General features: G+C 41.6%; 1 protein-coding gene across 1 annotated transcript; it reads left to right on the forward strand.

Annotated features, from left to right (window-relative positions):
* Positions 1–3,654: 3,654 nt before the first annotated feature.
* dipk1c (divergent protein kinase domain 1C) lies at positions 3,655–26,261 on the forward strand. The gene is made up of 8 exons (XM_076158213.1): positions 3,655–5,067; positions 18,912–19,115; positions 19,194–19,247; positions 19,362–19,558; positions 19,837–20,140; positions 21,867–22,031; positions 23,935–24,009; positions 24,493–26,261. The coding sequence occupies exons 1-8, from the start codon at positions 4,846–4,848 to the stop codon at positions 24,700–24,702; spliced, it is 1,431 nt and encodes a 476-aa protein (XP_076014328.1). The 5' UTR covers positions 3,655–4,845; the 3' UTR covers positions 24,703–26,261.
* The last annotated feature ends 418 nt before the right edge of the window (positions 26,262–26,679 follow it).

Consider the following 26,679-nt stretch of genomic DNA (forward strand, 5'->3'; position numbering starts at 1 on the left):
TAATTTGGCGAGGCTCTGTGCAGCTGCATGAGGACTGAACCTTAGCGAAGACTGGCTGCCGTGGTAACGGGGTAAAGAGGGCTGTCCCAGAAACACAGAGAGAGAGAGAGAGAGAGAGAGAGAGGGAGAGAGAGAGAGAGAGAGAGAGATACGGTAGCATGTAAATATAAGACAGAGGTAAAGAGAGGGTGAAGGGGAGGAGAGAGAAAATGCACAGGGTGTCTCTCCAGTTTGATAGGAGAGAGAGGTGAGAGGAGGGACGCTGGAGGAGCCGCCTCTAATCTCCCTGAAGACGTGCATGCAGGCGCACGCACACATACACACACACACATACACACACACACACACACACACACACACAAGCAAGCAAGAGAGACTTGCATACACTGAGAGGGAACGGAAAGAAAAAAGAAAGGGTAGACTGGAAAAAGGAAGGAAGAGGAATGAGGCTATTCAAGCAAACCTAAGCCTGACACACATACACACAACTAACACACATACACACACACACACAACCACAGACACACTCAAGCAGACAGATACAAACACACAAAAATATAATTTGAAAGCGAAGTAAAAAAAAACAATATCCCAGACTGGAGCTGAAAGAACAAGCCTGTGTGTGAGACACAGTCACACACACACACACAACTCTGTAACTCCAGTCAGCATGGAGCGTCAGGCGGAGAAGGCAGGATGCAGCAGCAGCAGCAGCGGCAGCAGCGGTGTGGAGGAAACCAGAGCCGGCTGCCGAGCGGAGAAACGCAGAGCAGCAATGCCAACCACTGACAACTAACAAGACAAACCTGCTCCAGATGCTGGATTAGGATTTATAGAGTTTCTGTCCCCGTCTGATCCAGGGGATTTACTGCAGAGACTGCCACAACTTCTCTCTCCTGGTGGACAAAACTGAGGCTGGAGTTTTTCTTGTAAAGCATCAGACTCCCACCCTGGCTGAGTGTGTCTGGGTTGCATTGTGGACTTCCAGAAGCTAAACCAGACAACTAAAGGAGCTACAAGTAACAGGATCTCCATCTGCTTTTGTTTTAGTCATTTGGATTTCTGCATCTACCAACAATGAGTCCTCCTGCATTGTTTCGTTGGCATTGTTTTGTTGCAGGTGTGAAAGAGCTCAGGATCTGAAGAATTCATTTAGATTTTGGAATTTTGTCTGCCAAAGACCTAGAGGAAGCGTGGAGAACAGGATTACAGCCGTCTGATTTCTATTCTACTCAGTGAGAAAAAAAACTTGAGTACAGAAGTATTTGTTTAATGGCCATTTAAAGTCTCTAAATTGATTCAAGAGTTCTTATTCAGATTGAAACCAGACAATTGAACCGACAAGGAAAAGGATTACAAATGTTCATCTGATTTTCATTTGCAAGTCGTTTTGTTATTTGGATCTCGGCAGCAACTCCAGCCGCTGTCACTGACCGATGAGATAGGGTTTTGTGTAATCGAATAAAGAATCTAAAAGCAACTTAACAGGGATTCACTGAGTTGCCCAAAGTGAGACGGATTCTGGCTCGTCTAGCATCTGAGAGGGAAGAATCTGCTGACCACTGAAGAGACAAACCCGAACTACAATCTACAGGAATATTACAGATAATTGGTAGATTTGAGCAGAATTAAAAGTCCCTGTCCGTCCAGAGTTGTTTCATCTTGACAGCTATAGGTCTTCGTTCTGTCTCTAGAAACACACCATTGAGAGATAAGACCACGGAAGGTCTTTGGAGAGATTTTTCAAGACTTTCGCTTTGTCGTTAGAGGGACAAAGTCTTGGGTTCTGGCTGTTGTATCATCCGGTCTGTCTCCTGTATCGTTTCTTAATACAGTAAGGAGATAACAGTGACTGCCAAGACTCAAGGGCTTCCCGGACTCTGTGCCGTACCTTTGCTGAGGGCATAAACGCTGTAATTGAAGAATTTGGCTCCCGTTGCCTCATCGCCTCATAGACAAACTGCACACTCACTGACATTAGGAACCCGCAACAAGGACTCCAGTTATTAAAACCAGACCACCAAAAGGACAAAGACGCAGCTGCATCACAAATTGCATGCTGTTTTTCTCAGTCTGAGGAGAATTCACAGAATTTCATGGGGACTTAGCGGTTTTCCAGTTTGGCACCTGTTACATAAGAGTCACCGGGTTTCAACTGGATGCCAGATAATTTGCTCAGGCTTCTACTGTTACAGGAAAGAAGACTATCTCAGCTGCTGTCTATGTAGTACACTGAGATTTCAGGCTGGCAGTGAAGGTTTTATTGAGTTTGACAGGAGTGACAGAGGCAAATACTATAGTCGAGACGCAATCGAATGAACTACAAACTAAACTGAAAACTACAAAACAATATGATATATGATATTCTTCATGCTGTCTTTCCCCGAAAACATTTGGACATGTGAGCATGAAACTCACAGGTAGTGGCTATTAATAATCAATAATCCAACCAACCAGCAACTATCGATTCGCTGCTAACCCACATTCCTTCAAGAACAAGAAGGTTGGACCCAAAAAGTGCAATTTGAGAAATTCTTTTATTAAGGTGAGTGAATCTTTGTTTTTTTCTGGCATGATGTTCTGTTACGCAATGTTTTTTATAGTGGATTGAATGATTGATGCATTTATATCATCAATAACAAGAACGAGAACAGGGATTATAGATTGGCTAATTTTGCGTTTTGAATTAATGGGAACAATTATTCTTAATTTGAGATCATTAATTATTTTCTTCCTAGATTTGAGGAAATTATAAAGTCTCAAATCTGAAGGCACAATACTAGAATCATTCATTAGATCACCAAGTAGTTTGTTTCTACTTTTTACTGTGAGAAAGGAAGAATGTACTCACGGATCAGTTGTTATTTTTAAGGGATATGGTGCTGGCGCTTCATCATCTTCATCCCCCCAGTAGTGGAAAGGCACTCTGTATCTAAATCTTTATCTGAGTTTCTATCGTTGAGGTTTTCTCAGTTCATGATTTTGGCTTCTTTAGTTAGACAAACCACAACCACATAAGGAAAGTGCAGGAGAGACTTAATAACTAGATGGAACATTTTTTGAATGCATCAGCGAAATGGAAGAGCTTGAACGACACCAAGTGAACTCAATTCAAACAACTTTTATCCCAATTGAATAGCAGCTCGTGGCATATACACATATCACATTGTACAGCCAGTGCACTACACAAAGTGAAACACCAGTTAAGTGCAGTACACACACTTAGCGAGTTAAAGCTGTATATTATAAAGAATTTGGCACAATCCAGCCACTTGAGACCACGAATAAGATGCCCCTGATAAAAAGCTGTAAGCCTACACAGACATGAGTTATGTATATTATACCTATAGATTGAAACGCAACACAACATTCTTCTTTTTCTTAAGAAACAATTCAAACAAGAAACCTTTCACTGACTGATTCTCTGTTTTACTTTTCTCTTTAGGGAAGGATTTTCTCGAAGCAGCATCACAAGTAGTCCCGCTTTCCTCCAAATCACCGTAGATTATTTTATTATATTTCTAGGAATTTTTTCTCACACAAACTCAATCTCCTGCTGGATCTTTTGGCGGGCGATTCCCTGCGAAATTCTTTTTCAGGACGAGCGCCGACGAAGAGTTGACAAGAAGAACAAACTCGGCGGTGAAAGGAAGCAGAGGTTACTGGTGTGTGTGTGTGTGTGTGTGTGTGTGTGTGTGTGTGTGTGTGTGTGTGTGTGTGTGTGTGTGTGTGTGTGTGTGTGTGTGTGTGTGTGTGTGTGTGTGTGTGTGTGTGTGTGTGTGTGTGTGTGTGTGAGAGACTACAACTGTGTGCGTATGTTTTGCGCGGGACAGATTGTGTGTGTTTCTGAGTGTATGGAGGACAGAAAGAACAGACTGTTGGAAAGACTCGGAACGTTGACGTCACTTTTCCCCTCAGAATCTCCAATCTCTCAGTTCCGCAACTTTTATTGATTTGATGTGGTGAAGTGAAGTCAAACTTAAAGGAACAAAAATACTCAGCATGGACAGAATAAACAAACCAATCAAAACAAACATCCAAACATCACAGATCCTTGCTGGAGGCCAGACCAGTGAACCTCGAATGGTTGGAATGTATTGCTCCAAATGTACTTTTGTGGATTCCGCCCTGAATGTTTAATTTTTCTGGACTTCCTCCTAAACTCTTTGACATCTATTTTTTCGAAGGACACAGTATCGAGCCATCTCTCTGAGCTTAGTCGGCTTCATTGAGACATCATTCGTTTGTTAGGTGCAGAGAAGCAGAGTTGAGGAGAAGCAGAAAGGATTCAATGAGTCAAACAATGTAATGGATTTTGAAGTGAAGACGTTTGAATTATAACAACCAGTGACTCATCCACAGTTCCCTCCTTCACAGTTTGCAGGGCATCATGGGAAAAACTGAAACTGAGAAATCTGGTGGTCTACTGGTATAACATGGTACACTGACTCAACCACCCATGGTATAGTACAGGTGGTGTAGTGCTGTTTACCACATGTAGCAGCTATGATCAAATTACTTTTTTTATGTGAATATAAAAATGATCTCTTCTTTTTTTTCCTACAAATGAACCACATTTTTGAGAGTAATCCATAAATTTACTGCAACACCAAACTTAAACAATTTTTGAGGGTGCAAGCCTAAAACTTTTGGGAATATTTTTGGCAATGTGATTTTCACATTTTTTGAAGACTATCATGAGATTTTTTATTCTTTAGAATCAGAATCATTCCCTGTATCCCCCCACCTGGACAAAAAAAAAATAAGGGTTGGACTTCCATCTTCGGCATTCACAGGAAAGAAAACTGCCCCGGTTCATTTCTGACACAACCTGCAAGCCTCATTATGGTCCCTGGAGGCGTGGCGGTGGGCAGAGGGGGCCGCGGTGGAGGTCTGTGCCTGCTCAGGTGGCTCGGTCTCAGGCTGTGGTCTCGGCGGGGGACCCTGGTCTTCGCTCTGCTCTGGTTTGGATCCTGGTTAATCCTGAACGGGCTGGTGTTCGTCCACAGGAGCATCCTGTCTGATTACTGCACTGATGACAAGAGCAAGAGGATCCTGCAGAGACTGGTGAGTCAAAGGCTTGTTTTTATAATGTGGAATCAAGCTGTGTGTCATGACCCAAGACTGTTACCACTGGTATAAACATACAGAGCTTAGGAATATATGAGAAGATCTTAAATAGACAAGAAAAGACTGTTTAAGATCTTCTTTTCTTGGAAAAATCCAAAAATTGGAAGGATTTCCAGAGTATTCTTGGTACGTTGCAATATGACATCGATTGTTTTCTTATGTTATGCTGAATCTCCTAATTGTGCTAACAAACTGCCGGAAATTTCTGTTCTTCAACCGTTTGTGAGAGAAGCAGGATTCCATTATAAAGGATAATGGTTTGCTCCCTATTTCATTGAAAAGGGAATCTATATAGACTGTCTGAACCGTGATCAGTAAGTGGCTGATTGGTGGAGCAAGAGATCGTCATGGAGACTGTGGCTATGAAGAATTATAAGCATTTAAAGGCAAAACTGTCAAAACAGAAAGCAGAAATGAGAAAATAATGTTGGCAATAGCTTTTGGACAAATTAAGTTTGTTTCCCTCATTAAAGAAATTTTTGGAAAATTCCTGAAGCCAGTTGATTTGTATTGGAAACAGCCTGGAACACTGTCACTGCACTGACTGATTGGAGTTTTCCAGGACTCAATGACAGACAAATTGTATGGAAGAACCCTGACAGTGAGACAGAGTCGGTCAGATTGTCTCTTGCTTGCCGTGTTGTGGAGTCTGGCAGGCTGACGTGTTGGATGAGACGTTTATGGACTGATGTGCTGTGAGCAGAACAGACCTCCTTTATATCAGCTCCTCTGTCATTAGCATGTGTCACATATGATTGATGGAGGCTCACACACACGCCCTGACCTGCGCATTTTACAGCATACTACACTGATCTATGCTGCTGCCAGGAAGTGTGTGTGTGGTACTGTGTCCTTTTCAACAGTTCGGTTTGTCCTTCAGAATGATTGCAGCATTGTTTGTTCTTACACTTGATCTTTCATTTGACTCCTTCCAAAATCTCATTAACATTTTCAGTATTTCCACCCCAGTATTGTATTTCTGTTGTGTCTTTGCAAAGGTTCTAAAATCCTTAACTACTTTGTGTCAGGGGTTGAATTTTTATAGAACACATAATAAATGGCTAAATGAACAAATTAAATGATGAAAATACCAGATGTGGGGCAGGGACTCATGACTGTAGTACTCTAATGGCCTTGGCTATTGATAGGCAGGTTATTTGTACTTTACCCCAAATGGATAGACTAAAGATAGCGTTGTTTCCGTTAACACATTCCAGAATCCCAAAGACAGCAACTTTGAATTCCTCTAAGTAGGATTTAGAGTTGGTGAATCTGTGTATGAGTGAATCCAGAGCAAAGACTAAAGACTAAAGCTCACTGCTGATATAATGGACCCTATGCTTCCTCACCCTGGAAGGCAACGAGGGTCAGGAAACTAATTCAGATCAACAGATCAACACCCTACATGAGGCTCTCTTTCTGCTCGGCTTATTGTTGTTTTGGTGTGCTCCTTTAGAGGATAGAGGGGAGTACACAAAAAACCCAATAGTGTCTCATCACTCTTCAGTTCCCTCTTTACGTCTTCCCTTCATATTGTTTCGTCTCCCATTCTTCTATTTTCTCCTTCCTGCTTTCTTTCTATCACTCTGTCCTTCATTTCCTCTGAGCTGATCACATGAAAATTCCTCAAACTGGCAATTTAAAGTTTCAGTACTTTTATGTCGTGTGAATAGATTAGTAGAACTGCAACCTGCATATTTGAAAACTTTGGGATTTCTGCTGGAATCTAAAAGAAAGCTCTTCGGTTTGAACCATGAGTTTATTAAGACCTATTTGTTGGTGTCATAGTTGAACTCTTCTTCATGAGATGGCCATTGTTATGTTTTCATCCTTGAATACATTCATTTACAACAACATAATCTAGGTCTGTTTACGCCTATCTTGATTTATGCTGATTTCAATCTGATGATGGTCTTTACATGACTATTGAAAAATGCACTACTGCCTTAGTTGTGGGTTAGTCACAATTTTCATGTACAAGTATACATACAGAGTGTCCTCGACGACGAAGCTCCAACCCTGGTTGGAACCTGTTTGTCCTCAGATGATGATGTCATATGAGCCGTGGAAGGATAAAATCCCTCCGGCATATCTGGCAGAAGTGTGTTGAATACGAAGGTGATTAGGTCGGTAATTTAAGAAATTGAACATCACTGACTTAAAACTTTCTATGATGGGCTCAGAACTTTTCAGTCAGTTCTGGCCCCTTGTTGTGATCGAGAGTCTCTCTAATGTCCCTGGGAAGGAATAAACATGCTGTAAAATTCAGTAAGTTGGGCCATAAATAGGCAGAGGAATGCCAGAGACATGCAGGGACAGGGTTCGGCCGTACACACAGAGGTAGACCATAAATAGTCAGAGCAATAGCAGAAACATACTGACTATGATTTGTGCTTCAGCAGAGCACACAAGTGCAGTGTTCACATGCAGAAACATGAACACACGCAGAGACAGACTTCATTGTTTTTTCAGTGGAAGGGATTTGATTTGTCAGATATCAATAAATCAGTGAGAAGTGATTAAGCACATTTACCAGAACTTGTACTTCCCCCAGGTAGTGAGGACAATGCACAGTTCATCGTGTACCAAGTCCTGATATTACCAGACAGGATGTCGATATACTCCATAAATCATGGATACACATGTGCAACCTGCCAGATGTTTGCTTTGGTTGAGTGGATGTTCCAGTGTCACGGTCTCTGTGGTCATGAAATCTGAGAAGGGAAAGTCATGAAGATACTTTTATTTCCTGGAAATGCGCCTTTGTATCAGCCCTGGGTAGCCCTGCAAAGGGGAATATGGACAATGAAAAGGTTGCCGTAGAAATGAACCTACAGTAATCAACACCTTTTTCTCTTCACCTTCAGGTAGTGTTACCACCTATGTCACTTCAAAGCAAAATCACATATCCAACAACAACGTACTGTAGCTGAGCAGAACTCTTATTCGTATGTAAGTCCACCTACCGTGTCTGAAGTGGCATGTTGTGCCAGGCCTCTGCCAACATAACATTAATATACTGGCAGGTAGCTATGAGGTATACATGGTATACACAGGTATATATATATATATGACTGCTTAGGAACATGGCATGATGAACATTTGCAGAGAATGGTAATAGTTTCGAAGTGGAGGCATGCCTTTATTTGTGTGTCATATAAAGTGAGTTAGTTATGTAAGAGAAAATGGTTTTAGTGTAATTAAGATTGATATTTTTAATATGAGTTCAGGCTGTTTTCCTTCCTTAAAGGGTTGGGATCCTACTCTTCGTGGCTCTGGGTGCTAGGTGTCATCGTACTATCAAAGGTCTAATGTGGGTCCTTTAATTCCTTTACTCTTTACACAATGAATATGTGTTATGGTATTGGCATTGGTGTGTAGAAAGAGTTAGAGTAGATCTCTAGTCCATGTTTCCAGGTTTGTGGTTGAATGAGCACAAAGGAAATCAGAGATGAAAAGGGAGAGAAACAAGTGAACAAAAAGGTTTTAAGGAATGAAATGATACTCCTTTCACTTAAGCTTTATGCATCTACAGCCCACACAACCTCAAGCACTGAGCTGAGGGCTCAGAAACAAAATCGTTGTAATCTGCTGCCTCAGAGGGAGAGATAAGTGTCTGAGGGTGGATGGATAAGCCTGCAGGAAGGATAAAGAAGGGGAGGATTGAGGGACTTCCCTTCAAGTTACTACACCTGAAGCAGTTGAGACAAGCCTGAACAGTGGCCGCAGGTTCCTTTTTTTTTGTTGTTGCAGTAATCCACTAACTTGCAGCACTGACAGACCGCATCAGTACAACAGGAGAAATGTTACGTCAACAGATTCTACTGCAGTACTTTTATTTTGAGAGAAATTCATAAAAACAATTAAGAACATCTGGTATGGGTAAAACTTAAATTGAAGTTTGACTCCCTGTCCTCCCAAACTGATGCCCATAAATGGAAGCAGGTTTTCTGTCCAAACCTGAATGTTTGACTATTTTCCTTCTCAACGTCAGATATTTCCATCCATCCACGCTCCATAGCCAGCCATCCTGTGCAGGGTCACAGATGGCTGGAGGCCAATCTCAGCCTGGACACATTCCCAGGACATCAGGACTATGTGTTAACAGGGCTGACACAGAGAAAGACAAACTCATTCACACCTATGGGCAGTCTGCCTATGTGTTTAGAGGTGTGAACACCTGGAGGAAACCTGTGCAGACAGGGAGAACATGCATCTCCACAAAGAAAGACATCAGTACCAATCCACCATGACACATCAGATATTTGATCAGAGTGAATCAAAACTAACAAACAAATATATATTCATCTTCAATTTAATTCTTCAACTTCTTCTTCCGTCTGCCAATAAATGCTGCACTGGATACTTTTAGTCTTCTGTAAGCCAGTAAACATCAAATGGTGAAAAGGGTGACACACCTTCAAGAAGTACAGCTCTGATGGGGTCCTCCAGATCAAGACTAACTTCAGATTTTTCCATGATACTCCTACTACCATGAGGACTTTATATGATTTTGGAATAACTCTCCTTCCCCCTCACTGCTCCATACACAATCAAGGGACCTGGAAGATCCTCAGACCAGATCGATTTCCGGTTCATGCAAGCATCAAGGAGCAAGAAAGGATGAAATAAGAGCTTTGGAATGTGTCCACAGAGCCAGTGAGGATTGTTATCTGTGTCTTCCTCCGCTGCTCCAGCAGATGCTAGAGTGGATAAATTGACAGCCCATTATAGCTGTTGACCTCTGGCTCTTTATCTTCTCCTGGCCACCTAACAAACAGGCTTACTGTAACTGTCTGGCTGCTGGGAGCTGAACAGGCGCCAACTACTGGCAGCACTGACGGACACTGTCGATGGGAGCAGTGGGTTTGTCCTCGGGATAATAAATAGGCTGAGGGAAGAGTTTTAGAGCCTTCACAGTTGCAGACAGACAAGCAGAGGCAGCAATTAAACCTCAGCTACACACAGTCTACTGTTGGCAAAGAACATCACAATTAACTCCTGAAAGTCTCACAGTCGGCCAGTGCAGTAAGATTATTTCAACCCATTTCCAAAACAAATCGAACCCATTGAATTAAAATGTAATTTCAGTGGTATGATAATGAGATGTGATGACTGCATCAACATGTGTTCTTATCACCCAATCAGCCCAAATCAGACATTTTTGGACAACATTCAAAAAGCATTAGGATATATTATGTCAGAAATTATCCCAAACTTTGAGAGTACCTAATTAAAATCCCCCAATAATCTTGATATGATGAATTGGGAAAGCAAAGTTTGACGTGACTAAAACTAGCAACAAAATAAATGAGGAAGTGCAAAATTGAGGAAAGAATTGGATATAAAAGGGAAAATAAAAGGAAGAAGGAATGTCAGAGAAAAACTCAATGGAGGGAAGAATGTTTCTGAGCTGTATGGAAAAATGGCAGTTGCCAGAACAAGATGGACAATTTACCCTGAAACAAAAACCATTAACACGGGACACGTGTGTGTGTTCACAATGTTTAATACTTCATTAAGTCAGCAGCAGTATAGAAACAGACATCACCTGCTTGTTTGCTCTCAAAAGTGCTGCCAAATATTGCATGAACTGTGGATGTAAGCTTGTGTGTGTGTGTGTGTGTGTGTGTGTGTGTGTGTGTGTGTGTGTGTGTGTGTGTGTGTGTGTGTGAGATCATTAGCAGCGGTGCAGGCTATGTTGTGGCCTGCGGCTGTGGACTCAGCAGCTGTGGGATGAGCCTATACTTCCAGCGAACTGACTCGAAGGTCAACCAGTCCCCCCACCCTATGCGTGCGTGTGTATGTGTGCTTGTGTGTGTGTGTGTGTGTGTGTGTGTGTGTGAATTCATGCATTTATGCAGCCCACACATTGTTGTCCCCACTGAATGAGAGAAAAATCACCCCATTGTTCTGTTAGTGGGCGAAGTCGTCTCAATGAGAGCATTTCTGGAGTGTTGATTTACGCTGAAGGATTGTGGGAATACTGTACATTACTGCGCCATGGCCTTTGACTTCCTGCCACCACTCATAAATCACACACTGACATCTGGAGGCAGAGCTTGGATGCCTTTTTTTATTTAAAGTGATGCTTTACTGATCGTCTCGGGCGGGGGTCACCAAGAGGCAGAGCGCGGTTGAAATCCAGACCGCAAGAAGCCCAAATAACTTCCTACCATTCACGTTGCCAAGCTACCCCCCACCCCCCCCTTGACCAATCGCGTGAGCACCACACAGCAGACGGGAAAAACAAAAGCAGAGACGTGTCTTGTTCCAAACAAGTGGAGTTGACTCACAGACCGTTGAAAGATGAATGGAGACACAAATATGCGTTCATTCACCCTGAAACAACCACAGGACAGACTGTCTTGTAAGTTCAGAGTTTGTGGCCATTGTAAAAACAATAGAAAAACACCATTACAGAGGAAACATATCCACAGCAGTCTTGAGGCAAAGACACAAAAATGTAATGAACTGAAAGGCCAGTATGAACAAAAGGAGGAGGATACGGCTTGTACAACACGAAAAGCAATTTACTGATGGGGAGAGAGTGAAGGAGTGCATGATTGCAGCTGTAGAGAGGTTCCTCACTCCGTCAGCTACAACAGCTTGTAGGAGATGTGAAGTATTTGCAGAGGATGTGCAGACACAGCTTGATGATGTCATTAAGAGTGCACCATGCATAAGGCTCAGCAGTGGATGAAGCAACTGAGGCAATGCACACAAGAGGAGAGGACATATATCTGTGTCTCTATTACCACAGAGGGGCTCCATGATGGGAAGGAAGGAAGGAGCTGTGAGATGAAAGAGGATAATCCAGACCTTTGCACTTATTGCTGTGTTATCCAGCAGCCTGTTCGGTGCTCCACTCAGGCAGAGGAATATGATGAAAGTATGATTACAGTGATGAAACTTGACACAATTTTGACACATAAGCGCATCCTCATCCCAACAACACGGTCTGCTCAGAGAATTCCTGAAAGACATTGATGCAAATGCAAAGGACTTACTGCTCCACTGCAGTCTGAGATGGCTGAGAAAAGGCAGAGTGCTGGTGTCATGATCTTGTGTTTGTTAGTTGTGTCAGTTGGCCTCTTTTACTGCTTTATTTTGGAATCGTCTCCCATTATGTTTGTTTTTTACTTCCTGCCCTTGTGTGTCCTGATTGATTCCACCTGTGTGATTGTCCTCATCAACCCTGTGAGCATTTAGTCTACGTCTTTCTTTCACCTCTTGGCAACTTAGTCCTGCTTGTTTCCTGCTCATGTCCCTGCGTTTGCTCCTGGTTACTCCTTGTCTCTTGTTCCCTGAATCTTGGCTGGTTGTGTTCCCTGTGTCATTTCAGGTTTTCTCTTGTACCCTGGTTTTCTTCATGTAATCTGTCTAAGTCTGGTCGTGTCTCTCTGGTTCCTGTCCGTCTTGTCTTCGTGTTCCATGTACCCCTGTGTCACTCCGTGTTTGGTGTTCCTTGTGTTCGGATAAAGTCTTGTCTTCGCTCTGTTGTTCCTTAGGTTCCCCTGTACTCTCTGAGCCTATTGCTCCTGTATTTCCATTTCCTCTGTCAGTAGACTTGCACTTGTATTTTAGTTCTCCCCTCTTTTGGTCCCATTTGTAGGTTGTCTAGGTTTGTCTGTTATCTGTTTTCTCTTCTGTCACACTGTCTTGTAAAACTCTTACAGTTGTCCTTTCTATCCAGTCCTCCACCCCTTCATATCCTTCCCGAACGGAATGGATATAATTGCTTTCTTGGTTGATATCACATCACACCTCAATGAGCTTACTTTAAAGCTGAAGACGGACCATTGAGGACCAGTATGCCTGTTTGAGAACTGCACTGACTCCCCCCAAGGTTCAAAGGGCTATCAGGAAAATCAAGAGCTAATTTATCTCATTGAGAGAAGGAATGTGAGGGGGGGGGGGGATGTGAGATGGGTCATGTTGAGTAGTTAGTTTAAAGATGTTCTTTATTCTAGAATAAAGGTTTCGTCCATAAATGTTCAAATCAGTTACACATAGTACTTGTACTTGGTAAAGACACATTGTTTGGACTGAAGTGAAGTTTACAAACCGCCTTTGTTACCCAGTATTTGCTGAGAAGAAACACTTTAATCTTCTGCTCTGTTGTTAATCAGACTGCTTTTCCACAGGGGCTCTTCTGACATACACAAACTTACATGACTTCTTTTATCATTCCTAAGCTGACATCATGCACAGATATCAGCATGCCTCACTCATAGTTCAGACTGGATGAAGGACTGGCACCTTCAGCAAAGTTCTTCTCTACGTTTAAGAAAAAAGACCAACAAACTCTTTTGTAAACACCTTCATATAGTTCTACCTTTAAGAAAACAACCCCTTGGCACCAATGTCCTGTTTGACTAGAACTTCTTGGCACTTGTTCTTGTTGTTCTCTCCCGACTAGATCTTTGCTTGTGTTCCTTTCAAATCTCATATGTAGAAATGTACAACAGTGATCCGATGACTGTCAAACATAAAACAAACTTTTACCGCAGTGGGTTTAGCTCACACAACTGGCATGTTTTTGTGGTTATTCCACACAACACATCTACAGTCACTTCAGGCAAAACATGCTTTGTTTTGTAGAAGCTCGCCTCCTAACAGGATCCAGGGGGAACCTGTAGGATTACCATAATTACCTCAGTATGCTGCAGGCATGGGACCATAATTTGGAGCGCTCCTCACACTCTTAGATATTAATTACATCACTGCTTCTTTCATTTTGTTAATCGAATGTGGCCAAATTGTGATTTCAATTTGATAAATTGTGCAGCCCTGTTTGGGAAACTGTGAAACACTGTGTAATCAAGAGAATCTAATTAAAAGCCACAATTATGGATAGAAGCCTGCAAGTATCACTGCATGTCCCAGTTTGCCCACCTTCTACGACAGAGCACTGTGCCTCATGGATCAGAAGCAGTGAGCCAATCTTTAAGTGGCACAATCCACACCAAAGGCTAACCGGTTTCCCTTGGCTCATAACTGAACTTTCCACCAAATTTATATCTGTTTAGTGGTTTTTGATATGCTTAAAACAGAGGAACAACAATGAAAACAAAACCTCCTTTGTGAATGTGTCTTAGCATTCCTGTCATTCCAGTTCACTGTGTGTGTGTGTGTGTGTGTGTGTGTGTGTGTGTCTCTGCAGTGTTTCAGGAGTAAAACAGGGGCAACAAATCGATGTTGGCTATGTGTGTGTTTGGATCACACTGCAGCAACCGATGCCAAACCTCAATTTCATCTCTCATTTTCCTCTTCTAAGCATGTTGTTTTTTTTCCATTCCTGCTTTCAATCACATAGTAAACACGTGCCTAAACCTGCCAGTGACGGTTCCCATGAGAAATCATACAACTCCCTATTCTCACAAGTTGAATTACTAATATTGTCAGCGCTGGCTAGACTTTAGCACAATGACAGACAAGTCATGACAGAGTTGTGGAATTTCATTGGCAAGGTTGCGCAGAAACCCTGGAGAACAAGAACTAAGGAGATCACTCAGTTTGTGTCAGATAGTGATGCTACAAACATTGTTTCCATTTCAGTTGACCTCCTTTGTCCCTGTGCCTCATGTTCTTCTGCCCCCAGGTCATCATTTGACTTTTACGTTGATGCTTACATTCCAGTTACGGATTCAAAAGGTAGTAACCTTGTTGTGAGTAGGAAGCCTAGAATATGTGATTGTAAAGAGTGAGACACCTCCACATGCATTTCCTCACTATGTCAACTTTATTCTGTCGTGTTTGTTCTATCTTAATCGTAGAACAAACAAAACACGTATAGAGCACTTGCAGGCATATGAGTGATACAAGGAGACAGACAGAGGGAGAGAGAGTGAGTGTGTGAGGGAGAGAGAGGGAGAGAGAGAGAGAGTTCACATGCTCTCAAATTACGCTAAAAGTAAGCTCTGGTTTTGCAACAACACTGATATATGTAAAAAGCAGCTGCACCATTGAGGTCACAGTAAGGCTAATGTGGAATGTGTGTGTTCAGATTGACTGGGTTGCAAAATAAGTTAAGCAGTTGTTTGTATTATTACTACTTGGAATGGACTACTATCAGACTATGTTACGATTCAGAACAAAGTACATAGTTGTTCCTCCTTCAGTTGCCAAGATGATGCTGATTCAACTGCATAAAAAAATGGTGACATATTTTTAGTAGTTCTGGTTCGAAACTGATGAAAACGGCTGCACCACATTACAACAGGGTACAGAAAACATACATATACTGTACATGCATACATTCTGATTAGTTAATGTCTGAATTTAAATTGAAGGATTGGGACTTAAGGGAGTAAAGGAATTATCAAATGCCTTTAATTTGAAAAGGGCCTTCTCTTAAAACAGTGATTCTGGGAGAATACCCTGTAATGTGCCCCAGTAAAACCCCTCAGGCAATCAATTCCTCAGAAACCATCTTTGGCAAGTTCAGACAAAATGTTTTCTGTCATTTTACGTAAACCTGCTTGACCTTCAGCTCAGCCCTGTCCTCTTCCTCTTCATCGCTCGGCTCAATTAGGTTGGTTAGCCTGTGGGTTGACTGTGTTGATTGACACTACGCTTCCACGCACAGAAAGATCCATGTGGGATGTCCACACAGGCTGTTGTGTAACAACTCCCATAGTTCTGTGCGATTAAATAATATACCATCCAAATGGGTAATCTGCTCACATCATGTCGATTTGTTGTTTTCTCTACTCTTTGTCCATCAGGCGAGGGAGGACGGGGCGTTTATCCTGATTACGGCATGTCCATGGAAGCTTTCTTTACGTATCTTGATGCGTTCTTCTGAACGATGCAGTTTCTTTTAGTTGTGTTCCAATGTTTTAAGTTTGTTCACCCAAAAAATGCTGCAACCCACTGGACTGGAGTTTCACTTTCCCAGGAATGTCAGGCTGGCATTTCTGGGAAATATTATATGGAGTGAAAACTAAACGGATGAATGACTAAATAAAAAATACACACACACACACACACACACACACACACACAGCTGTGGATTTCATTCATTGTGATGATAGACAGCAGGAACTGGTCGGAGCTAAGAAGTGGGTAATTGCAGGTTCTCTTTTGACTCTCAACACCTCCTCCCATTCCTGGTTAGTCCATCAACACACACACACACACACACACACACACACACACACACACACACACACACACACACACACACACACACACACACACACACACACACACACACCTTAGGATGAGAAACACTTCCAGATTTAATCTGAGGGAGGAGACCGATTCAATGAGGAGACAGACTACACAATAGAAAGCTGTACAAACTGTAGGACACTAATACTTTACAAAACACAACAGGACATAAACACTGTAAGACAACTTACAAATACGACTATGAAGCGTCGTTTTGGACAAAATCCAGGTTATAATCGCACACGCACTAGTGAAACCACACACAAGCACGTATAAACACACATCTCTCACACACACAAATGAGAAAGCTCACAATGTCATCGTGGTGTGAATGCGAGGTGGTAGTAGCATGTGTTCATGATAATACTCTATGTTAGAGTTTGTACCTGTGTGAATAAGCACTCATTGTTCTGTGTGCGAGCTTGTACCTGTCTGTGTGAGAGATAATTTTGTCACGGAAGAGGAGCGGCTGGAGACAAACAAAAGTGCTATAGGACACAAACACTATAGACAGAAAGAGCTATAGGAAATAAACACTATAGAAAGAAAGTGCTATAGGACACAAACACTGGAGGACACAAGTGTTATAGGATAGAAATACTGGAGGACAAGCTACAATGTTGGACAATACACAAACACTGTCGGGTACTTAACAATATACTGTACATTGGGACAATACATAATCAGTACAGGACACAAACGTCATAGGACACTATACAAAATCTATACGACACCAAGGATATAGAACACCATTCAAACAGTATAAGAGACAAATGTTATAGGATACTACACAAACACCACAGGACACGAACACTTTAGGACACACACTATAGGACACCGAACAAACATGACAGGACACCATAAACATATGATGCAGCTAAAGAAAAGCATTGAAGGAAAGCTCTGGTGCACTGGTTTGGTACTTGAACTATGCACTGTGTAGCTGTATTCATATGTAGAGTTGCAGATGTTTCATATCAAGTGATCAGGATCCAGTACAAAAAGCTTGATATGGCATTCTTAAATAAGCACAAATGCCATCAGTGATGATCTCCACAATCAGTCCTTGTAATATGAGTCCTGTGCACACTGGCTAAGGAGGCAGGAAGTGTGACGGACAGACAGATAAGCGATGGGAGGACAGACAGGTATGCAGACAGGTCAATTGGCCTAAGACAGAGAGAGTCTGTTAGCACCTGTTGAGGAAAAAGCCAGATGCAAAGTTTAGACAAGCCAGCTTCTATAAGAGAAAGATCCTCTGTCTCCCCTGCCAGACTGTTAATATGTGAAAATAAGAGCTTAGACTGCGTGGATTGTTCGCTCCTCATCTGTCACCCCAACCATAAACATTGCCAATGGTCTATAAATCTGAACAAGAGTGAACGTTAACATTGCAAAGTGTTTCATCATTCAAAGTCACACTGTTGCCAGCTGGATCCACTCTAGGACCTGTCCTTTCACACATTCACTTCAGATGACACCATGTAGCAAACGTCCAGCTCAGACCTATAAAAATATGAAAAGTTTAATAGTTTCTAGAGACAGATGTTCCTGGATATCACAATGTTTCTATAATCACATAGATTACAAACAGTCTATAATTAATTCCTACGTTTGGGAATTAATTGGAAGTTTCTAGAATCAAGAAGAATTTAGGTATTAGGAAATTACATGCAAGACATAGACGAGAGACAGAGACAGAGGGAGATAGAGAGAATGATATAAGCACAATACAGTGCAGTCCTGTTTGTGAGAGTCTCTCTCCTGGAGCAGCAGTTCATGCAGGTAGTTCGGGGAGCAGTCCTGGTAAACTGCTAAGCTGACGATGTAGCAGTGCAGTTGCTGTTGACTGGTGTTTGTGTTGGCGTTTGGGTAGACAGGAGATTATCCAGGTAATCTAGGACGAGGCTTATCTTCCACCTCATCTCCTCACTTCTGTAGACTGCGCTGCACAGTGTTTGTCATGTGCATTCACTGAGGTGGATAATCATCTCAGCTATGCCAGACACGAATTTCACTGACAAAGAAAAACAAACAGGCAGAGATGGAGAGAAGGATAACATCAGGATGAAGTGGTAGAAGTTGGCGTGAAGATCTTTGCCTGATAATGATTATTCTCCGAGGTTAAGAGTGTCTTCTGAGGCTCTATTTAGACACCAGGCTCTCAATCACAGTGTTTCCTTGCTCCTCCTGACTTGCTTGATTAGATGTCTACACCAGGTCAACAATTAATGCCTCTCAGTGCTTGAGTGGCTAAACACATGTCTGATTGAGCTAATTCACTTTGAATTCTGCACTGTTGTGAGTCCAAGGACCAGGATTGAGAACGTAGGATTTAGATTACAGATATCTGGTTCTGTCGTTAACTTCCTAATGTGCACTTCATCCAGCCGACACTTGTTAACTTTGTCTCTCAGTCATGTTGGACAGTCATCTAGTTTCTCACTCATACAATGTACATATTTGTGGTCCAGCATTTTGGGCATTTGGTCTAAAACCCCCAGAATCAGACAAAGTCCTCAGTCTTGAACTGAAAGGTCTGTGATGGTGCAGAACCTAAACGCTCCGTCTCCTCTCTGTGTCCCTCTTGGTGTCCTTTACAGTGTCTGGAGTTTGAGGAAGGGACGGTGACAGGGGACATGTGTGAGGACCTGTGCGTACTCGGCCTGGTGGAGTACAAACGCTGCCTGTACTATGAGAACGGGAAGAAGGTGATCGAGGCAAGCTGGAGAGGAAACCCCATCATCCTCAAATCCAAACTGGAGAACTTCTCCTCCTATGAATCCCTGGGAATATTTGACTACCAGGTCAGTCCACACATAAGAATTCCTCCGTCTGATCCTCGTTGTTTCCACTTATTGAATCCTAAAGGTCTGATCTTACAGGACCCATCAGAGGATCTCTCTCCACTGGATGTGGTTTTCTATGCCACTCTGGAAGTAAGTGAATTCTATTCAAATATATGGGAAAAGCTGCAACAATTACAAAAATAACTAGTATTGAAGTTGTTTAACGCACATCAACACACAGGCTGTTTTTCCATCTGTTTCCAGGTGAGAAACTCCCTGGGGTTAGCTGATGAGGACGAGGAGGAGGAAGGAGGAGAAGGAGGAGGAGGAGGAGGAGGAGCGAACAGTTCTCTCGCCAAACTTTGGGGCAATAAACTGAAGAACAAAGACAAGACCTACTCCAGAGCCGAGCTGGCCTCCTTCTGGTCTCTGCTGCAGCAGGAGGAGTACACCTTCCTCAAGTAAAGTCGACATGACAAACAACCAAAGGGGGGCAGTAGAGAGCAGGTTTCATACTTATAGTACTGCAATTTTACTGAAGTTTAAGATTGTACCTGTGGCTTAATTCAACTGTGATTTTTAAAGTATGTATGGAAGCTAGGACATTTTACAAACGCACATTTAAATGCTGGATTTATGGCTAGTCACAGGAATCGTCAATTCTGATTGGTTGGTAGGTTGCAGTTGAGGTGTTTTGCCTGGTAATCTGAGCTTTCTCGTTCTCTCCTCTGTTCTTCAGAGTGCTTCAGGATCTCAGCACTCATGTTGCTAAGGTGTTGGGCTCCTGTGGTCACTTCTATGCAGTGGAGTACCTGTCTGCTGGACACGCCTGGGACCAGAACCTCTTCTCACTGGACGAAGTGGCCGTTTCTGGGTTGCAAGGTGGATCCGGAGCTCACAGTAGGTGGACCACCAGGGAGATGGTGCATCGTATCGCACTGAGCTTTCTGGACATGGTGTGGCACTTTGAAAACGACTTCACCCACAGACTGCACCTCTGTGATATCAAACCAGAGAACTTTGCCATCAGGAAGGACCTGACGGTGAGTTGTCTTTTTGGAATAATTTACTAAAGTGATGCCATTCCTGTTTTTACATTTGAGCCTTTTGAGAAAATGGGCTGAGTTGAAAGGAAGGTTATGTTTGAAAATAATGGAATAGGACCGACATACCTTGATGATTGGCTCACTAGTTATCGGTCAGCCCCTGTATTGAACTTCATCAGGATAAGATACAAGTATAGTGGAGAGTTAAAAGTTTTTTTTTTTTTTTTTAAAGAAAGCCATTAGAGTGAGCAGAGATAGAAATCAGTGAGTGGACAGAGGGAAACGTGAGGCTTTTCTTGAAGAGATAATTTATCAGTCAACAGCAGATGTGACCCTGCTGCTGGAAGTGAAGGTCACTCTATATCTGCAGTGAAGGCACACACACAGACACACACACACACACACACACACACACACACACACACACACACACACACACACACACACACACACAGACACAAACACACACACAATCTAAATGGTATTAAAACTAAATAATACTGAAGTAAATTAGGAATAAAATGAAACAACAACAGTTTCACTTCCAGGTTCTCCATATGTTTCTGCTGCCGGCCAAACCCTCAGTGTTTCAGAAGAGGGCATTAGGGATTACTTGTTTATGTTCAACATTTTACAATGCTGGCGTTCACAAATGGGGAGCTGTTAAATCAGCAATGTCAGCACTTTAACAGCCCAAACTCTAATCTCACTAATACCATAAGAGCAATAATGAGGCTCTGCTTTCTTGACAAACACATTCTGCCCTTTAGGCCTGTGATTACCGCCTTCTCTGTGTAAACTGCTCATTCTCCTGTAATCAGCAGCGCTGGCTGGGTCTCTGAGATGCCAGAAATAAAATAATTTGTACTTTGAGCTGTGTGAGTTTTGGCTGCAGGCCATCTGCAGCTTGACAAGCTGCTGAATTAATGACAGCACTGCGGCTTTAAATAAACCAGAAAACCATCTGATAATGCTGTGAAAACAAGAGCAGCTGTCCCACATCTAAATGCTGCTACAACATAATGTAAACACAGAAGGGAGGGCCTGTTTTCATTTGCTTTGGCTTCTTTATTTAGACCTAAAATATCCGAAATTGAGGTTTAATGGACAGGACAGAACTAGGACATCTCCGGCAAATACGTCCAGCCCCAGTCCATGCAGGCACCTGTGCATGGGAGGGGAGGATCTAGGGGGGAGGGGTAGTGCATCCTTTCATATTTAAAGAGATGACAAGAAGTTCGAAAGCACGGAGCATTCTGCAATAGAAATTGTGACTGGCATAGTGTTTCTGTTGGACTGTGTATTGTTTCTGCAATATTGTTTCCAACACACATTGTGCTTCTGTGGAAACGCCTTTATAGTAATCTACACAGTGTTTCTGTAGAAACAGCCATAGTGTTACTGTGTTTCTGTAGCAACACGCATAGTTTCTGTTGTAACCTGTGTAGTATTTCTGAAGTAACCTTGGTAGTATTTCTGTAGCAATATAGCAACCCGCATAGTGTTTCTGTGGCAACCCATGTAGTGTTTCTGTTGTAATCTATGTAGTGTTTTTGTGTTTCTGTAGTAACCTGACTCCCAGGTTTCTGTAGTAACCTGGGAGTGTTTCCTTGTTTCTATAGTAACCTGCATAGTCTTTCTGTAGTAACCTTGGTAGTTTTTCTGGGATTCTATATTAACCTGCAGAGTGTTTCCGTAGTAACCTGTGTGGTATTTGTGACAGGTAGTAGCCATCGATGTGGACATGGCGTTCTTTGAGCCGAAGATGAGGGACATCCTGGACCAGAACTGCACTGAAGATGACGACTGTAACTTCTTTGACTGTTCATCCAGGTGTAACACACGCAAACACAGGTGCAGCCCCCAGCGCAGGAACAGCAACCTGCAGGTACATACACACACACACACACACACACACACACACACACACACCCACACCCACACACACACACACACACACACACACACGCACACACACACTGTCTACACACGGCTGGCCTCAGGCTCAGCAAGCCCCCAATATAAGGTCACATACTTGACAATGTTCAATCAAGTTGTTTTTTTACCTTTTAAAATTTAAAATTTACCATTTAAATGTTGTGATATTTGCAGTTGTCTAAATTTATAAACCAAACACAGAGTGATATAGGATTTTGCTCTTATGTTATAATTTTGTATTTCAGGTGAAAAAGTAGGAAAGTGTTGCTGTTTGACATTGAGTTTGGCTTTCATCCTTCCTGTTTGTAATGAGCTCAGTGAAATAACGGAATTCTGGGTAATCAGTCTTTCAGAAGATTTAATCATGTTAGTGCAGCAAAGCGGCGTGTGGAATGATAATTTCTGAGGCTGAAACTCAGCGCCGCTCAAGATAATTTACTTGTGCTTACGGCCATTTTGTTATCATTAAATACTTCTTTCTGTTTTGTTCTTTCATCAAATAAAAATCCAACGACCCAGAGAAAATAAATACCAAACCAGCCAAATAGATATTGAGATATGTATATAGGAAATGATGTAGATATTCGTTTTGCATTCAATAATTATGGAGAGAACATACAACTTCATGAAATGGAAGAAGAGAATTTGGGGAGAAGACAAATTATACTTTATTATTTGTGTATAATATGTGTATGATATATGATAATTTACATTATTAATAGTGTTTTGTTTAATTCTGTATGTCTTCCATACTGTTTAGGATTAAATGACACAGCAAACCAAACCTACAAAATAAAGTGAAAGTAATAACTCAAACACAGAAGTACTGAACATTTTATTATTATTATTATTATTATTATTATTATCATTATTATTTTATTTCTGTTGTTTTATTTATACATATTTTATTTATATATATTAGTTCTCAAAAATCTTTTGTCACATCATTATTAATTGCGATTTTTTCTTTTCCCTCCGGCAATATAAAAATGTAATTATTTTATGTGGTCATTGTAAACATTCATCACCACTGTCATCGGCATGATAATGCTCAGGGAGACGCTCGTCGCCCTGCTGCCTCTTGTATCCCAGAACGTATGAAATATGAGATATTGTCTCTTATATGAGAGAGGAAAAAATTAATTAAGGGAAAGAAGAGATTGAGTGAAATTCACAGATCAAATAGAAAAAAGGGGAATAAATTAGGAGCAGAAAGACAGATTAATAAGAAACATAAATCAACATAACAAATCCAGAAATGTTATAAAAACAAACAAATATTAAATGAAAGTGTGAAGGAGGGACTAAGAATCATTATTATTGGAGAATAAATATGGAAAAAAAATGGGATTAATTAAATGTTGTGAAAAGGATAAAGGTAAGTGAAGAGAGTGAAAGATTATAGAATGTTAAAAAGAATATTGAAATTAGGGAGAGAAAATTAATAATAATAATAATTCAATAAATATTGAATAATAATAATAAAAAATATTAAAACCTTCAATAAAAGGAGGAAATATAGGAGGACGGGCAGAAGAATGGTTGATCAAAAGAACAGAGAAGAAGAGAAAAGAATGGAAGATGAATAAAGGTGATGATGACATGTTGATGACATGCTGCTCTCTGATTGGTTAGTCCGAGGCTCCACAGGTGTCCCCTCATCAGGTATCACGACCTGTGATGACCCCGAACTCTACGTCTGTCACTCATCCCTTCATCTACACAGAAAGGAGGCTTTGTCTGTGTGTCTGTGCGTCTGTATGAGATTACAATACAATCAACTCCACTCTGTTGTTTTCCGTCCTCTTCCTCTTCTTCTCTCTTCTTCTGTTACCTCTCCTCCTCCTCCTCAGGTGATTTGTGAGAAGATCTTCAGGCCCTGGTTCTCTCCCACTTTGCTTGGAGCCAAAGCAGGACTTCCTCTTCAGGTCAGTTTTGGTTTCATGTTTGTGTAGGTGGGATTGTTTTGACATTTACATTTTTCAAGTTGCTGTAGCGCCACCTATAGTTCAAATGATATCACATTAAGCATTTATCTATGAATTTGGTTGCACTACACCACACTATGTGATTAAGAATTCTGGTCTATGAAGTTTACACATCCAACACGTCTATATGAATTCGGTTACCAAACCCGAAAAAAAGTATTATATTAAATAAAGATTGTATTGACATTTTTGTGGGCCGTTGTGAGCTGTATGTGTTCTGACCACATGGTGGTGCTGTTGCATCCAACGATCAACGTCAATTTGCTGTTCAAGAAAAGTGCGCCACCTACAGAAACCAGCCACTTTAAGGGAGGAGACATGTTAGCTCTGCCCACCATCTTTGATTGATGTCAGAAACAAGATCAGCAATGAGAGCCGAGAGTTCTGTTGTGCAATTTACACGCAATCAATGTGTGTGTGCAGGTGGAGTTGCAGAGAGCCGTGCAGGAGTGTTCAGAAACAGACAGAGGGGCGGAGCAAGAGGAGAAAGGAGGAGGGACAGGGCGGGACAGGGACATCCACCAGCGTCTACTCAGCGTCCTCACCCGGCTCCTCCAAGAAGGCGGGCCTGCAAGTGAAGGAGGAGGGGCCTGGGAAGGAAAAGGCCACTCGCATACTGCACTGAACTTTTGAGGGGTGAACCTTTAGGTCAGATCACCTTACTGCCCCCTTCAGGCTGTTGTGCTCATTGCATACCTAAAAACAAAGCTGTGGGGTGCTAAGCTAACATGCCATTAGCTTTTGGCATTACGATGTGAACATGCTCACATGCTTACAGGTAGCATGCTGATATGCTAATATTTAGCGACTTTGAGCATGTCACGATCCAGCACCCTCTTTTGTCGGAATATGGGTGGGAAAATCCAGAATCATGAAGATATGGAACATTTAAGAACTTATTCAGGAAAATATCTCATCAGTTTACATCTTTGGGACGCAGCGTTCTGTATCCTAATGACTGAGGATGTGATTGGACCTCATCCCTTTGGATTTCATCAAAAAAAACATCCTCATCACATCTCAATTCTTATTCCCTGACTGGAATACACAAATGAAATCAGAAACACATTCACAAGTGTGTTTGTCTCTTCAGCAGAGATCAACACAGACTTATATGAATCCTGTTTCAAACCTGGTTTTCTCTAATGAAACGTTTAGTCTCAGTGAGATTTAAAGAGCATCTCTCTGTCATAGAGAGACCATGGGAGGACCGGTTGGCGAACATAAAGCATAAATATACTCTAACGACGTGAATATGAGATCAATGTTACCATCACAAGCATCATTTAACGGTTTATTGTTGTGAAATCCCTTTCCTGTTCATTTCTAAGCATTGTCTAATATCGTTTCTTTTGAAGGATCATACTAATATTTGTGAATTTAAACATTTTAATTCTCCAGTAATTGCACAGATCTCCACAACCGCAGACTCCCTAGGATCATACTGATATTTGTGAATTTAAACATTTTAATTCTCCAGTAATTGCACAGATCTCTACAACTGGCAGTTATTCAATAATTCTATCAAAGTGTCCATGCCATGACGCACAGCTTTACATTTTCCTGTTGTATATTGTTTGTTTTTGGTCAAAATAGAGACGGACGTAGAAAGCAACAATACAGATTTCAGCGAATTAGAAATGAATGGAAATAGTAAATTAATAAAATGATAAATTAAACAAAAGGCAGATAGTTGCTTTAATGATCGTCAGCAAAATGGATGATCAAACACTAAACAAGGATTGGAGAAAATCTGGAAACATGAATGTGTGTGTTCGTGTGGATGTTGGCGTTTGTTTTGAGTTGTTTAATCCAGTTGTTCCCAAACTTTTTCTGCATCACCTTTACAGTGGAATTATTATTAGTCTAACGGTGTAATACTGTGTAACAGCATTTCTGCTTTCAACAGTTTTCTCTCTCTTGTCGCGCCCCCCCCTGCAATACCTCTGCGATCCTTTCTAGGGGACGCACCTCCCACTTTTGGAACCACTGGTTTAACAGTATATATATTTGCCTGAATTACAATTATTTTCCATTGTGAGATCAGTAGAAGTTAATTTATGGAGCTGTGAGATTAGATGTTAACTCAAACTCAAAACTTTCAGCCATTTTATGAGTTTGTGTCTTTGTCAGTGACGTCATCCATTGTGATGTATGTGAATGAATTTCATTATAAATCCAGATTACAGATATTTCTCAGTGTTTTTCTGTTTTGACACAGCTTGACGTGTCCATGTGGGAATGGAACTACAAACCCCATGCACAGTGAGCCCTGCAGCACAACAATGGATCCTGATTAATCTTCTCTGTGTCCCTCCTCACAGTCAGAGTCTTTTCAAGTTACGCTGCATTCATCTGTCTTGTGTAACTATACTAAACTGATGTAATGTTTGTTTAAAGGTAAGTGTCTGCCAACATTGGCCTCTTAGGGATGATGAACGTCAGCAGTATTGGCTATTCCGGTGGCAGCTGCACATATTACACGTCAAGATCAACAAATGAAATGCAGATGACTGAGAAAAAACTGCAACGCTACTGCCAAACCAGGAAAAGCTAAGCAGGCTAAGTGAAACCTTCAAACAGCTCAGTTACATTGTCTTTGCACAACAA

The sequence above is a fragment of the Genypterus blacodes genome, unplaced genomic scaffold (assembly GCF_046128005.1).
Source record: "Genypterus blacodes isolate CSIRO-AG114 ecotype Tasmania unplaced genomic scaffold, CSIRO-AGI_Gbla_v1 ptg000076l_1, whole genome shotgun sequence".
Taxonomy (NCBI): Eukaryota; Metazoa; Chordata; class Actinopteri; order Ophidiiformes; family Ophidiidae; genus Genypterus; species Genypterus blacodes.

Bases quoted from the DNA above. Each gene is read 5' to 3' on its own strand.
- dipk1c (XM_076158213.1), top strand. From the start codon at position 4,846: ATGGTCCCTGGAGGCGTGGCGGTGGGCAGAGGGGGCCGCGGTGGAGGT. The intron at 19,248-19,361 runs GTAAGTGAATTC...ATCTGTTTCCAG, and splicing joins TTTTCTATGCCACTCTGGAA to GTGAGAAACTCCCTGGGGTT. The intron at 20,141-21,866 runs GTGAGTTGTCTT...TATTTGTGACAG, and splicing joins CCATCAGGAAGGACCTGACG to GTAGTAGCCATCGATGTGGA.